This window comes from Austrofundulus limnaeus, unplaced genomic scaffold (genome assembly GCF_001266775.1).
Source record: "Austrofundulus limnaeus strain Quisiro unplaced genomic scaffold, Austrofundulus_limnaeus-1.0 Scaffold91, whole genome shotgun sequence".
NCBI classification, from domain to species: Eukaryota; Metazoa; Chordata; class Actinopteri; order Cyprinodontiformes; family Rivulidae; genus Austrofundulus; species Austrofundulus limnaeus.
The window spans coordinates 372308-384287 of record NW_013952493.1 but is presented as its reverse complement, the minus strand read 5'-3'; the positions used below and the strand labels follow the sequence as shown (position 1 = coordinate 384287).

The 11980-nt window shown below is 38.0% G+C and overlaps 2 protein-coding genes across 2 annotated transcripts; both read left to right on the top strand.

The window, feature by feature from the left end:
- Positions 1-2849: 2849 nt before the first annotated feature.
- Positions 2850-5957, top strand: LOC106520368 (zona pellucida-like domain-containing protein 1; the record flags this gene model as incomplete). The annotated part of the gene is given in 11 exon segments (XM_014012412.1): positions 2850-2863; positions 3169-3284; positions 3374-3600; positions 3706-3890; positions 3981-4053; positions 4145-4242; positions 4336-4416; positions 4540-4711; positions 4802-4895; positions 5145-5235; positions 5326-5957. Coding segments are annotated over 11 exon segments (1161 nt in total), but the record flags the coding sequence as incomplete, so codon positions are not given.
- A 2029-nt stretch (positions 5958-7986) lies between these two features.
- On the top strand, positions 7987-11268 carry LOC106520366 (zona pellucida-like domain-containing protein 1). The gene is made up of 9 exons (XM_014012409.1): positions 7987-9273; positions 9387-9505; positions 9609-9835; positions 9921-10105; positions 10197-10269; positions 10361-10458; positions 10552-10632; positions 10740-10911; positions 11007-11268. The coding sequence occupies exons 1-9, from the start codon at positions 9260-9262 to the stop codon at positions 11121-11123; spliced, it is 1086 nt and encodes a 361-aa protein (XP_013867863.1). The 5' UTR covers positions 7987-9259; the 3' UTR covers positions 11124-11268.
- The last annotated feature ends 712 nt before the right edge of the window (positions 11269-11980 follow it).

Sequence of the window (11980 nt, the reverse complement as noted above, 5' to 3'; positions counted from 1 at the left end):
TGTATGTATGTATGTATGTATGTATGTATGTATGTATGTATGTATGTATATATATATCAATTTAAACCACTGGTTTAAATTGAATTTATTTCAGTTTAGTTTGACATTTTCTCTTTTACTCCCAAAATTGTAGTTATTAACTCAGGAAGGACACAGGCAGGCTACCTAAAATTTTATACAAGTCTAAAATGTTGATATAAAAGTGCTCAGCAACTAAAACTGTTTTTGGAATAACAAAATACTGTAAATACTTAACACCTCCAAACTCAAGAGTCAAGAACTGCACAATAAAATCCAAGAATAAAATGTAAAAAAAAACAATTACTGGGTCATAGATGATCAAGTTAATGTGGGGATTGGTTTGCAATGCGGCACATCCATCCTGATATTATTACCAAGACAAACAAAAAGAGGGCTTCTCTGATGATACTTTGACAAGACGTAATGATTCAGGTAAGGCCTAATGTTTTGAGGTGTGACCCACAACATGGTCTACTTATAGTCAAAAGATCTTTGAAACCCTATTGAAGAACCTAATAAAACAACTCAATACTTTGCCAATAATTTGACCCGATTATGCGGTATAAAGAAAAGAAGATTTATGTAGAGAGGATTGATGTCGGAGGAATGGTCCGATGTACAAAAACATGTTCATGAGACTAATTCTAATCAGAATAAAGGTCAGCTTTGGAAAAAGAGGTTGTAAGAAGGGTCAAATTTGATGACACACAAGTTACATTCACTTTTTCTTTACAATATAATGCAAAAAGTTTTATGGTGGATTTTCTGCAATAGTTGTGGACTCAAGAATTAAACATGTCAACTGTCTTGTGGTGACTTATGAAGATACAAATAGGAAACAGTAGTTTTTTTTATTCACACAGTAGATGTTTGAAAGTCAAGAAGCGAAAGTAAAACCTGGACAGTTCACTAGTCTGTCAAACACACAGAGGTATGATGACCCAACCAAATGCACACAGTTCATATCAGAGTTGTCTGTTGACCTAACATTAATGTTTTTAGATTGTGGAAGGAAACCAGTAAAAATGTTTAAAAATCTCACAAAGAAACACGCAAACTCCTCATGGAAAGATAACAGCTAATATTCTAATAACCAGTGAATAATGGAAATACACAAAACAGGAGTAGAGTTCCCAAAGGTGCAGGACTTCAAATACAGAGGATTGACTGACCAGGAAAATGGACAATGTGTGGTTTGGAGACAGTAACTTTGACAAAAGGACAGGAGACTTAACTGGAAGTGGCAGAGTTGAAGACGTTAAGATTTTTTATTTATTTATTTATTTTTGTGAGTGAGAAGGGTGGATAAGAGTAGGAATGAGAGCATCAGAGGTACAGTTAGGTTGAAGGACTGGTAGATAAAGAGGCCAATTTTACATGGTTTGGACATGTCCAAAGGAGGGGCAGTGGGTATATTGGTATGAGTTGCCAGGAAGAAGGCTAAAAGGAGATATATGGATGCTGTTAGAGGGCATGGAGATAGTTGGAGTGGAGATGGAGGAGGATGACTCACTGAGGTGACCCCTGAACAGACAAAAGAAGAAGGGGTTATCATGTGCCACAGCAGAGAAGTTGTTAGAGGTTTGCCTCCTGGCCTTTTTGTGAGAAGTTTCTTGTTCTCCCCAAGCAGACATGGGTGTTCTCCGGGTACTCAGGTTTGCTCCCACTGACTAAAAATGTACATGCTGGGTTTACCAGTAACTAAATTGTAAGAGCTTGAATTGCTGGTTGTCTCGTTCATCTATATGTAGCCAAACAAACAATTTTTTCTATAAGTATGGATGACTCATGTTTCACGAAAACATCCATTCATGTGTATTTGCTTGGTGTAGAAAGTCCCATAAGTACAGATATTTGAGCATAGGTCCTGACCCAAATCTGGCACAGTGCTGTACTGCCTTTGTGGTATTCCCCAAGGTGAAGATATTAACCTCTTTAGGGTGTACGTTTTGTGGCCGTAGTTACACCGATGGCGCTGGCGCTATGACAGGAACGCTGTTTATTGACAATAAAGGAGCAATTTAAACTGACATTTGACATCAGATATGCCTCGAGTAAATCTATCAGGGGACCTCATTCAAGCTGTGTCCTCCTGTTGTATTATGATGGTGTTCTCTGGGGAGTCACAAGTCCCTTTTTTGTGAAAGGATGTTCTGCAAGAGTCTTAGGATTTCCACCTCAGATAGGCGTGTCTTTCTTTTCTCACAGTGTACAAAAAAAGCATTGAGATTTTTTATTTTTTTTTACACAGCCTGAAGCCAGAACAGAAATAATCCATGACAAAATGTGCCATCACACAAATGACGGTAAAGCTTTTATCAACTGAAAGGATCTTCAAGACAAACACGACATCAAATCACTGATATGGGTGGATGACAATTACACCATTGTTATCCATCTGTTTATCTAAAAATGTTCTGTTATCTATCTTACACAAATGCATCCACCATAAAGATTTATATTACTGAAAGAAATATATTTTTTATTATGTGTTTTGTTTCTTGTGGAAAAACCATTGATTTCAACTCCTAAAGTGTCTAAATAACTTACAAACCTTAAGATAATTCAACGGGTGAATCTTTTTATACCCAGCAGGTTCTGGAACAACCGGAAAAACTTTTATAACTAAAACAAGATCCTTTAATGAAGCAAAAACAAGCAAGGCATTTTTTCTTTCTTTCTTCAAGACTGAACTATATGTTCAGTGCCAAAAAAAAGATGAAATTTAAAGCCCGGTTTAGGTTACCCCATTGTGTTCCCGCTCACACCCATGTAAGGAAGATCATATAAATGGAGGGTTCTGTCAAAACGAGAGCATACGACTCAAGATGAAGACATCCAGGTGAGTCCCAAGATAGTTACTTGTTCCATTGGGATACTTCAGTTTGAGTCTATTTTACTGCTGCAGTGGGGTAAACATCTAGTTTCTTTTATGCTTTCAGATGATTTTTTTAAGCACATTTAGTCAGAGTACTGAGCTGCACTAAATTTGATTAATACAAGCATTTTTATTTCAAGGTAGTTGGGGTTTAGCTTAAATGCATGCTTTTCCTTTTGGTAACTGTTACTTTTCTGCAAGTAAGGTCATTTTAGCTGTTCTTGAAGATGGTTTGTTGGAACTGATGTTTTCAATGTGTTTTCTCACAGGTCAACACTGACAACGATGATGTTGGTCATCCTTGGCTGCCTGCTGGGTTTGTTTCTGCAGGCTGATGCTCAAGGTTCAACTGTATGCCTTACAGATCCTACTTACAGAACTCCAGGTTTGTGTTGGTGTCTGCTGCATTCAGACCATTCTGCTTCAAACCTCCCACTTCTTTGGTTTACATTATTTCTTTTTATTTTCTTCCAGCAAACACAGACATTTCAGTAACATGTGGCAGCCAGTTCATGGACCTGAGCATCTACATATGTCCTATTTACAACGCTTTGTACAACGAGTCACTGATGGTGCTGAACAACCAGTTGAATAACCCTGCTTGTTATGGGGTGGCCGACTTCGTTTCTACTCCACCAGTTTTAAGATTCAGATTCCCAATAAATGACACTCTGTCTTCAAACTGCGCCAACAAATATGTGGTATTTAATTCAAAAGCTTTCTGCTACAGTTTATTATTCTGATTTATTCAGTGTTAACATTCTAAAATGTTTAAGTTTTCTAAGATACATTAAATTTTTTTGTAGATAACCACGCAGACAGGAACCGGAGCATTTTCAGATTTCTCAAACGTTCAGTCTGTCAACATCTCTGGCGTCGTTACGGCCATTGACCCTTCTGCAGGTACGATCACGTATCGTTCACAGATCCTCTACTACTTCTCCTGCTCCTACCCTATGAACTACCTGCTCAACAACACCCAGCTCAGCGTGTGAGTATGCCAGGCACAATTATAAATGGACTTATTGATGAATGACAGAAAATTACAAATCTGATCAATTTTGTTTCTTTTTAAATGCAGATCAGGCACGAACGTTGCCATAAGAGACAACAATGGTAGCTTCATCAGCACCCTTAGTATGAAGCTGTACAGCGTAAGCCAAACACTTTTATTCACTTTTGTTTATCTTTATGTGTATTTTTATTCCAGCCAGTTGAAATATTGTTTTCTTTTCCATAAAACAGGATAGCGCTTATCTACAACCGCTAGTGATTCCATCAACAGGACTCAACATCAAGACCAAGGTTTATGTAGAAGTTAAAGCTACTAATCTAACAAGCAAGTATGTACACTTTAAACAGTTTATTCAAGACCAGTCATATCAGAACAAAACATGAGGACAGTTACTAAAGTCTTGGTTTTCCGTGCTTAAAAGGTTCAACGTTCTGCTGGACAGATGCTTTGCCACAGTAAGTCCATTACCTGTTCAAAGCAACTACTACGACCTTTTTGTTGGGTGAGTTACAATCATAATACCACAATAAAACAACAGCTTTTATTTTATGTTATAATTATTTGTTAAAGGAGATCTTTGTACTCTTTATTAAAAACTATCCCCCAATCTCTTGTTGCACTGAAGTTGTACCCGTGACCCTCAGACAGTCATCGATATTAACGGAGCTTCACAATCAGCACGTTTCAACTTTGAGGCCTTCCGATTTGTGGAACAAAGAAATCTGACAATTTCCACTTTCTACCTGCACTGTCTCACCAGACTCTGTGAGCCAGCCACATGTAGCTCCTTTAAGCCCGTGAGTACATTTTACTTGCTGTAAAGGTTTGTTGTTGTTAGTAGAATGACCCAGTGTCGTTTTTAAATTTGTTTTATTTCTCATCTCTAGGTCTGCAATAAAAGAAGAAAGAGAGAGGCAGACCCGGCCAATTTACCCTCGACTACAATCACCTCTAATCCTGTTCATGTCAATGACAAAGTTGGTGCGTCATCATGCAAAAAATTGTGAACACACATAAGATTAATTTTTCGTATTATTTAGAATGTGTCCAGACCTGGATGATTTGGATAGCTGCTTAAATTTATTACAGTTTTACTTAATTTGTCTTAGTTGATTTACTAAAAATCCGTGAGAAAAATGGTTGTGCACTGATTCGAGTTTTTACCCTTTTACTGAATATTTTTATACTAGTCACACTGTATTATATTCTTATTATTCTCTCTTTCCTTAGGTAATACTAAAAGCTCAGCAGTTTCTCAAGGCAATAACAATCTGTATCTGACACTGATCTGGGGGATTATCTTAAATGGACTGCTTTATTGGTATTTGTCCAGCTTTTGACCATGAAATATATCCCTGTATTGTTGTTCTGTTTGACATTCTAAAGTTTCTCGTTATTTCTGCTCCAACAGTATCAACTGAGACCATCTACAGCTGTCCGATAGTCACCATCATTGTCTGCATCTGTATCCTCACCGTTTCCATTGCTGCCCAGGCTGCTTCCTTTGTTTCCTACTCGAGACGAAGGAAACAACTTATAGGTTAAAGTTACCTGATTTGTAATCTGGAGCTCTTTTCACATCTCTAACTCTTCATCATCTACAAAGCATGAACAACTTACTTTTAGATAGTCCTCAAATTTGGCATGCATGTATACATTTGTATAAATCACAAAGCTGATTAACAAGGAGATGAGGGCTCAGTATATGTACATTGAAATGTTTATGGAAATCACTTTTTAGTTGTAATTGTTTTATTCAGATCATACTGAAGTATTTATTGGGAGATGACATCATTTATAATCAGAAATGTGGTTCTTTGTAATTGGTTTTGCTGAGAATAGGTTTTAAAAAGTTTTATTGATACATCTGAACAGACTGATTTAGATACCATATGTTGGTGTAAAATATTTATATAAAATGGTTGTAGAATGAATGCATGTAAAATTAATATTTCTGCTGTATTCTTTTGTCACTTTGAAAAAACTACACTGTCTTTACTCTGTGCTGAAAAATAGAATAAATAAAAAAAGCTACAACTCTGTCTTGAACCTTTTAATTTATTTGTTTTGCTGGTATTGTGACAATAAAATTAGTTGGTGTCAAAGAAAAGCTGTAAAGATTTTCTGAAGTACTTATTCTTAAAAAATAAATATAAAGATTAATTATATGTGATTGAAGTCATGTACCAAAGCTGTTGGTTGTTCAATTACATGAGCTATTACTATAATGGCTATAAATACTACAATGGTTGTTGATAAAAAATAATCAAGACAATAAGCTTAGTAAACTCTGAGTGTTAGCCCTCACCAGCATGTTTTACTCGTTTCCCTGCTATTCAGCAGGTCTTCAGAAGATTGTTAATCACTCATTCATTCAAACCAGGCGTGTCTAATCAGGGAAACATCTAAAAATCACTGCTTTGAATGTTGACCAACACCTCAAGAGCTTCTCTGAGCTTGATGAGACATTTTCAAAATATAATATTGACTTCGTTTTTTTTTTTTTTGGTAGTATTATCTCTGGAAGCCATTGATTCTTTGCCATTTTTTTGTAAATAATAAATCAGATAACATGTGTTAAAGCAGTGAATCTCAACCCTGGTCCTCAAGGACTCCTTTCCTGCATGTTTAGATGTTTCCCTGATTTTACTCACTTGGTTTGAATGACTGAGTGATTAACAGTCTTCTGAAGACCTGCTGAAAAGCAAGGAAACAAGTAAAACATGCTGGATATGGTAGGAGAAACGAGAGCTGGAAAAAGGAGCAGAAAAGAAGAAAGAGTGAAAACAAGGTTGAGATTTGGACATACAGGATTAATTATACACTTTTTGCAATATGAAAACATAATGTAGGGAAATGTGATTATTGTGGACAAAATTAAACCATAGAACATGTTATAAAAGAATTTCAGAAGTACAAAGAGAGACAATTTATGATAATACAGTTCAGAAACATTAATAGACACATTATAAAGGAATTTAGGGAGCAAACATATACAAATCATAATACAATTTTTGAAAAAGACAAAATTGTTTAACAGAATTTGAGTTTGATAGTAGTTTTTTGTATTATTTATTTATTTATTTGTTTATTTTCTTTGAATAGATAGCTTTGAAAATGTAAAAAGAAATACAAAAAAATATAAAAGGCAATAGTTGTAGTACATAAATAATATAAGTGAAATCATCTTGAACCACACTCCATACCAATAGGTGACGGTAATGCACACCTTCAGTTTATTGCCAACCGCCATTAAACACCACAAGAAGAAGAAGAACAACAAAATGCTGGATAACACTGGCAGAGAGAGTGGGAAGAAGAGAGTAGAGGGAGGCTTTATTTGAGTTGTCAGCCTTTGATCAAAAACAGCAGAGGTTTAATATCAACTTGTCGGCAGGATCAAGTTAAATTAACCAGATTCAGATTGGGGCATTGTGGACTGGCAGGTTGTTTAAAAATAATAAATAAACATCCTGATGGTTTATGTGCATGTGGAGAATCAGAAAATGTGTTGCATGTCTTGATGAGCTGTCCTAGATATTTAGGTGAAAGACAGATTCTATTTAGTAAGTAAGTAAGTAAGTAAAGTTTTATTTATATAGCACCTTGCACAGAAATAAATTCACAAGGTGCTGTACATTCAGGGAAGGGGGTAGTTAAGAAACACCCATTCAAGAGACACACAAGACAAACATGGGCGAAGAGGTGAAACCGGTCATGCAGCAAACACAGTGCACTACGTTTAACAACAGCTTGAAATACACAAAAGGAAAATTGAGTTGAACAACCCGCGAGACGGCAAGACAGCCTGGGGTCGGGGGGAGTCTTAGTTCAGATAACACATAAAGGGGAGGTAAAATGGCGGGTTCAGAGGAGTAGGTGATGTTGAGGGAGGGTGGGGGTCCATGCTAGGCCCAACCCTGGGCCCATCCAGAGTCCAGAATCCCATGATGTTATTGTCTCTACTCAGTTCGCTAGAGTTTAGAGATTTTCCTCCCGATCAGCCAGTTGAGTTCCAAGGCTGGGTCCAACACGGGTGGTGGGGGTGGGGGTGAATCCAGCTCTTAGTTGACATTCCATCCTGGGGAGGTTAAGATAAGCACTGCCCTCAAAGCCTTGCCGCTGGGAGCCAGATGGCTAATCCAATTGTTTTGGAAACAAAGCAGCCTTGAAATTCCTGCTGCTTTTTAAGTGTCTTTACTGCGAACTCTGAGGTGGCGAGAAAAAAAAAGCCAATCAGCCGAATTTGGGGTCATTTCTCTCCTCTCACCGATTGAAGCTCACCCAGATGCCGAAGGGTCGCTCCTGAGCTGTGATCATCAATCACATCCAGTTTGCAAATTTTTTCCCCAGCTGAGAGTCTGTGTGCTACCAGCCCGGCAGAATCCTTCAAGTGCACCCGACAGCTCTTCAAAGGCCCGATCCACTGTCAGGGTTGCTTTCACTTTTCGATAGATCTGGAAACCTCCTCCGCCGATCAGCAAGAATCCAGTTATCATAGTCCAATTAAATAAAGATCTTCCATGTCTTTGATGGAAAGTGGTCTTGGCATATCAGATTTCAGCCCCAAGTGTAGAGAAAAAAATAGTGTCAATTTAATTCAGAGTCCAGTTGACCAAATCCATAATTCCTTTAGTTTCGGATGGAAGGTGAAAAAAGAGCTTGAAAAAGCAAAAGTAGCAAACCCGGGGGGCGGGGGCACGTCCTGCTCCTCTGAAGGCCAAGCAGAAAAATCAAATTGTATATAAATATTTAAAACCTTATCAGATTTGGGGCTTACAGTGTTTTCTTTAAAGACAATATTTTCTTAAGATTCCAACTCATCATTTATAGATAAAACAGTGATTAAGTTTTTACATGATACTGGACTTTATTATAAAATTTAGAAAAAGTAGATGATAAGACCTGTGGAGGGCAGCATTATGGTATGTTGCATACAGCCTGCAGTAGTTTATTAGAAGAAGAAGAAGAACATGCTGGATATTGGTATGAGGACCAGGAATGGGAACGACTGCAGTAGACAAACTTCAAAGGCAGTAGTTCTGGGAGGGAGACCATGACATCCCTCTCGAGCTCCTCCTGGGAAATCTTGAATTGTTCCCGAAACCCATAAGGAATAGATGGTCCCTCCAGCAAGCTCTGGAGTTGCCCCAAGCTTTTTCTAAGAAGAATGTGTCAGGAAAACCTCTAGAGAGGGATGACTGTGGAACATTTGAATGTGTTCGGTACAAAGAAGAAAGAAAGTCAAGGCCCAGTTTAAATTACCTTCATTGTGTTCACGCTCACGCCCATTAAGAGACGATAGTATAAATGAAGATATCTGACAAACAAGAGCACAGCATATAATGAAGCCAAACAGGTGAGTACTGAAATACTTATTTACAGCCTGGTGCTTGAAATCAAGTTTTGGGGCTTTTTGGTGGGAGAAACTGGTGCATCCTTTGGTTCCCATTTTTTGTTGCCTTTTCACAGGTCACAACTGAAAAAAAGAAGGCTTTCCATCCTTGGATGCCTGCTTGGTTTATTTCTGCAAGCTCAGGCTCAAACAAATTTGGATAAATGCCTTTTAAGCAACACTTACAGACCTCCAGGTTTGTGCTATTTTTTATTCACTGTGATGTTCTCAGACCATTATATTTCAACCCTCACATTTCTTTGATTTACATGCTTTTCTTTTATTCTCTTCTCTTCCAGCAAACACAGACATCTCAGTAACATGTGGAAGCCAGTTCATGGACCTGAGCATCTACATATGTCCTATTTACAACGCTTTGTACAACGAGTCACTGATGGTGCTCAACAACCAGTTGAATAACCCTGCTTGTTTCGGGATGGCTGACTTCAATTCTACTCCACCAGTTTTAAGATTCAGATTCCCAATAAATGACACTCTGTCTTCAAACTGTGCCAATAAACATGTGGTATTTAATTTAAAAGCTTTCTGCTACAGTTGAGTTCACATGCTAAAATGTTTGAGTCTTACTAAAATACATTTTATTTTTGTAGATAACCACGCAGACAGGAACCGGAGCATTTTCAGATTTCTCAAACGTTCAGTCTGTCAACATCTCTGGCGTCGTTACGGCCATTGACCCTTCTGCAGGTACGATCACGTATCGTTCGCAGATCCTCTACTACTTCTCCTGCTCCTACCCTATGAACTACCTGCTCAACAACACCCAGCTCAGTGTGTGAGTATGCCAGGCACAATTATAACTGGACGTATCGATGAATAACAGAAAAATTACAAATCTGATCAATTTTATTTCTTTTTAAATGCAGATCAGGCACGAACGTTGCCATAAGAGACAACAATGGTAACTTCATCAGCACCCTTAGTATGAAGCTGTGCAGTGTACGACAAACTGTTTTATTCACTTTTGTTTATCTTTATGTGTATTTTTATGACAGCAAGTTGAAATATTGTTTTCTTTTCCATAAAACAGGATAGCGCTTATCTACAACCGCTAGTGATTCCATCAACAGGACTCAACATCAAGACCAAGGTTTATGTAGAAGTTAAAGCTACTAATCTAACAAGCAAGTATGTACACTTTAAACAGTTTATTCAAGACCAGTCATATCAGAACAAAACATGAGGGCAGTTATTAAAGTCTTGGTTTTCTGTCCTTAAAAGGTTCAACGTTCTGCTGGACAGATGCTTTGCCACAGTAAGTCCATTACCTGTTCAAAGCAACTACTACGACCTTTTTGTTGGGTGAGTTACAATCATAGTACCAGCTTTTATTTTATTATTATTTGTTGAATGAGATCTTTGTACTCTTTTTATTAAAAACTATCCCCCAATCTCTTGTTGCACTGAAGGTGTACCCGTGACCCTCAGACAGTCATCGATATTAACGGAGCTTCACAATCAGCACGTTTCAACTTTGAGGCCTTCCGATTTGTGGAACAAAGAAATCTGACAATTTCCACTTTCTACCTGCACTGTCTCACCAGACTCTGTGAGCCAGCCACATGTAGCTCCTTTAAGCCCGTGAGTACATTTTACTTACTGTAAAGGTTTCTGTCAACGTTGTTAGTAGAATGACCTAAGGTTGTTGTTTTTTTCATTTTATTTCTTATCTTTAGGTTTGCAGTAAAAGAAGAAAGAGAGAAGTCCAGGGCGATTTACCCTCGGCCACAGTCACCTCTAATCCTGTTCATGTCAATGGCAAAGTTGGTGCGTCATCATGCAAAAAATTGTAAACACACATAAGTTTAATTTTTAATATTATTTAGAATGTATCCAGACCTGGATGATTCTGAAGAAAAAAAATTCACCTTTTCCTATAAACTTCTGAGAGATAATTTTTATTTTGTAAATGTTGCTATTGGAGAGTGTAGCAAGGCAAGACAGGATGGTAGTCTGTAAAATGAGATTAAAAACAAAGAAGAGAAACAGAGTGAAGACAGAGCCAAAGATTAATGGTGGAAGCTAAAAGAGGAAGATAATTGCAGGTAGTTTGGTGCCGACTTGCAACAGACACTGGGTGGCAGTGAAGATCTACCTCATGACTGGGAAAGTGCAGCTAAGGTAGTGAGAGAAACTGGCAAAAAGGTGTTGGGCATTTCTTCCAGTCAGAGGAAAGAAGACAGGCAGCTAAGAAAAAGTGAAGTAATCAGAGAGATGCAGAAAGTAGGCAGGAGTACTGAGAGGCAAATCGCATATCAAAGAGAACAGTGGCAAAAGCTCAGGCCTGTGATGAGTTGTGTGAGATTCCAGACAGGAAATAAGGAGTAAAGAATTTGTATCGTTGGGCTAAACAGAGAGATAGAGCTGGAAAGGACATACAGCAGGTTAGGATGATAAAGGATAGAGAGGGAAACATACTAGTAAATGAACAGTGTGATGAGTAGATGGAAGGAGTTGAAGAACTGATGAATGAGAAAAATGTCTGTGTGGATCTAGAGAAAGCATATGATAGGGTGCCAAGAGAGAAACTGTAGTACTGCATGAGGAAGTCAGGAGTGACAGAAAAATATGTGAGGGTGGTGCAGGACATGTATGAGGACAGCAAAACAGTGGTCAGGTGCAGTGGCGCCGGAATTGGGGGGGCCAGGGG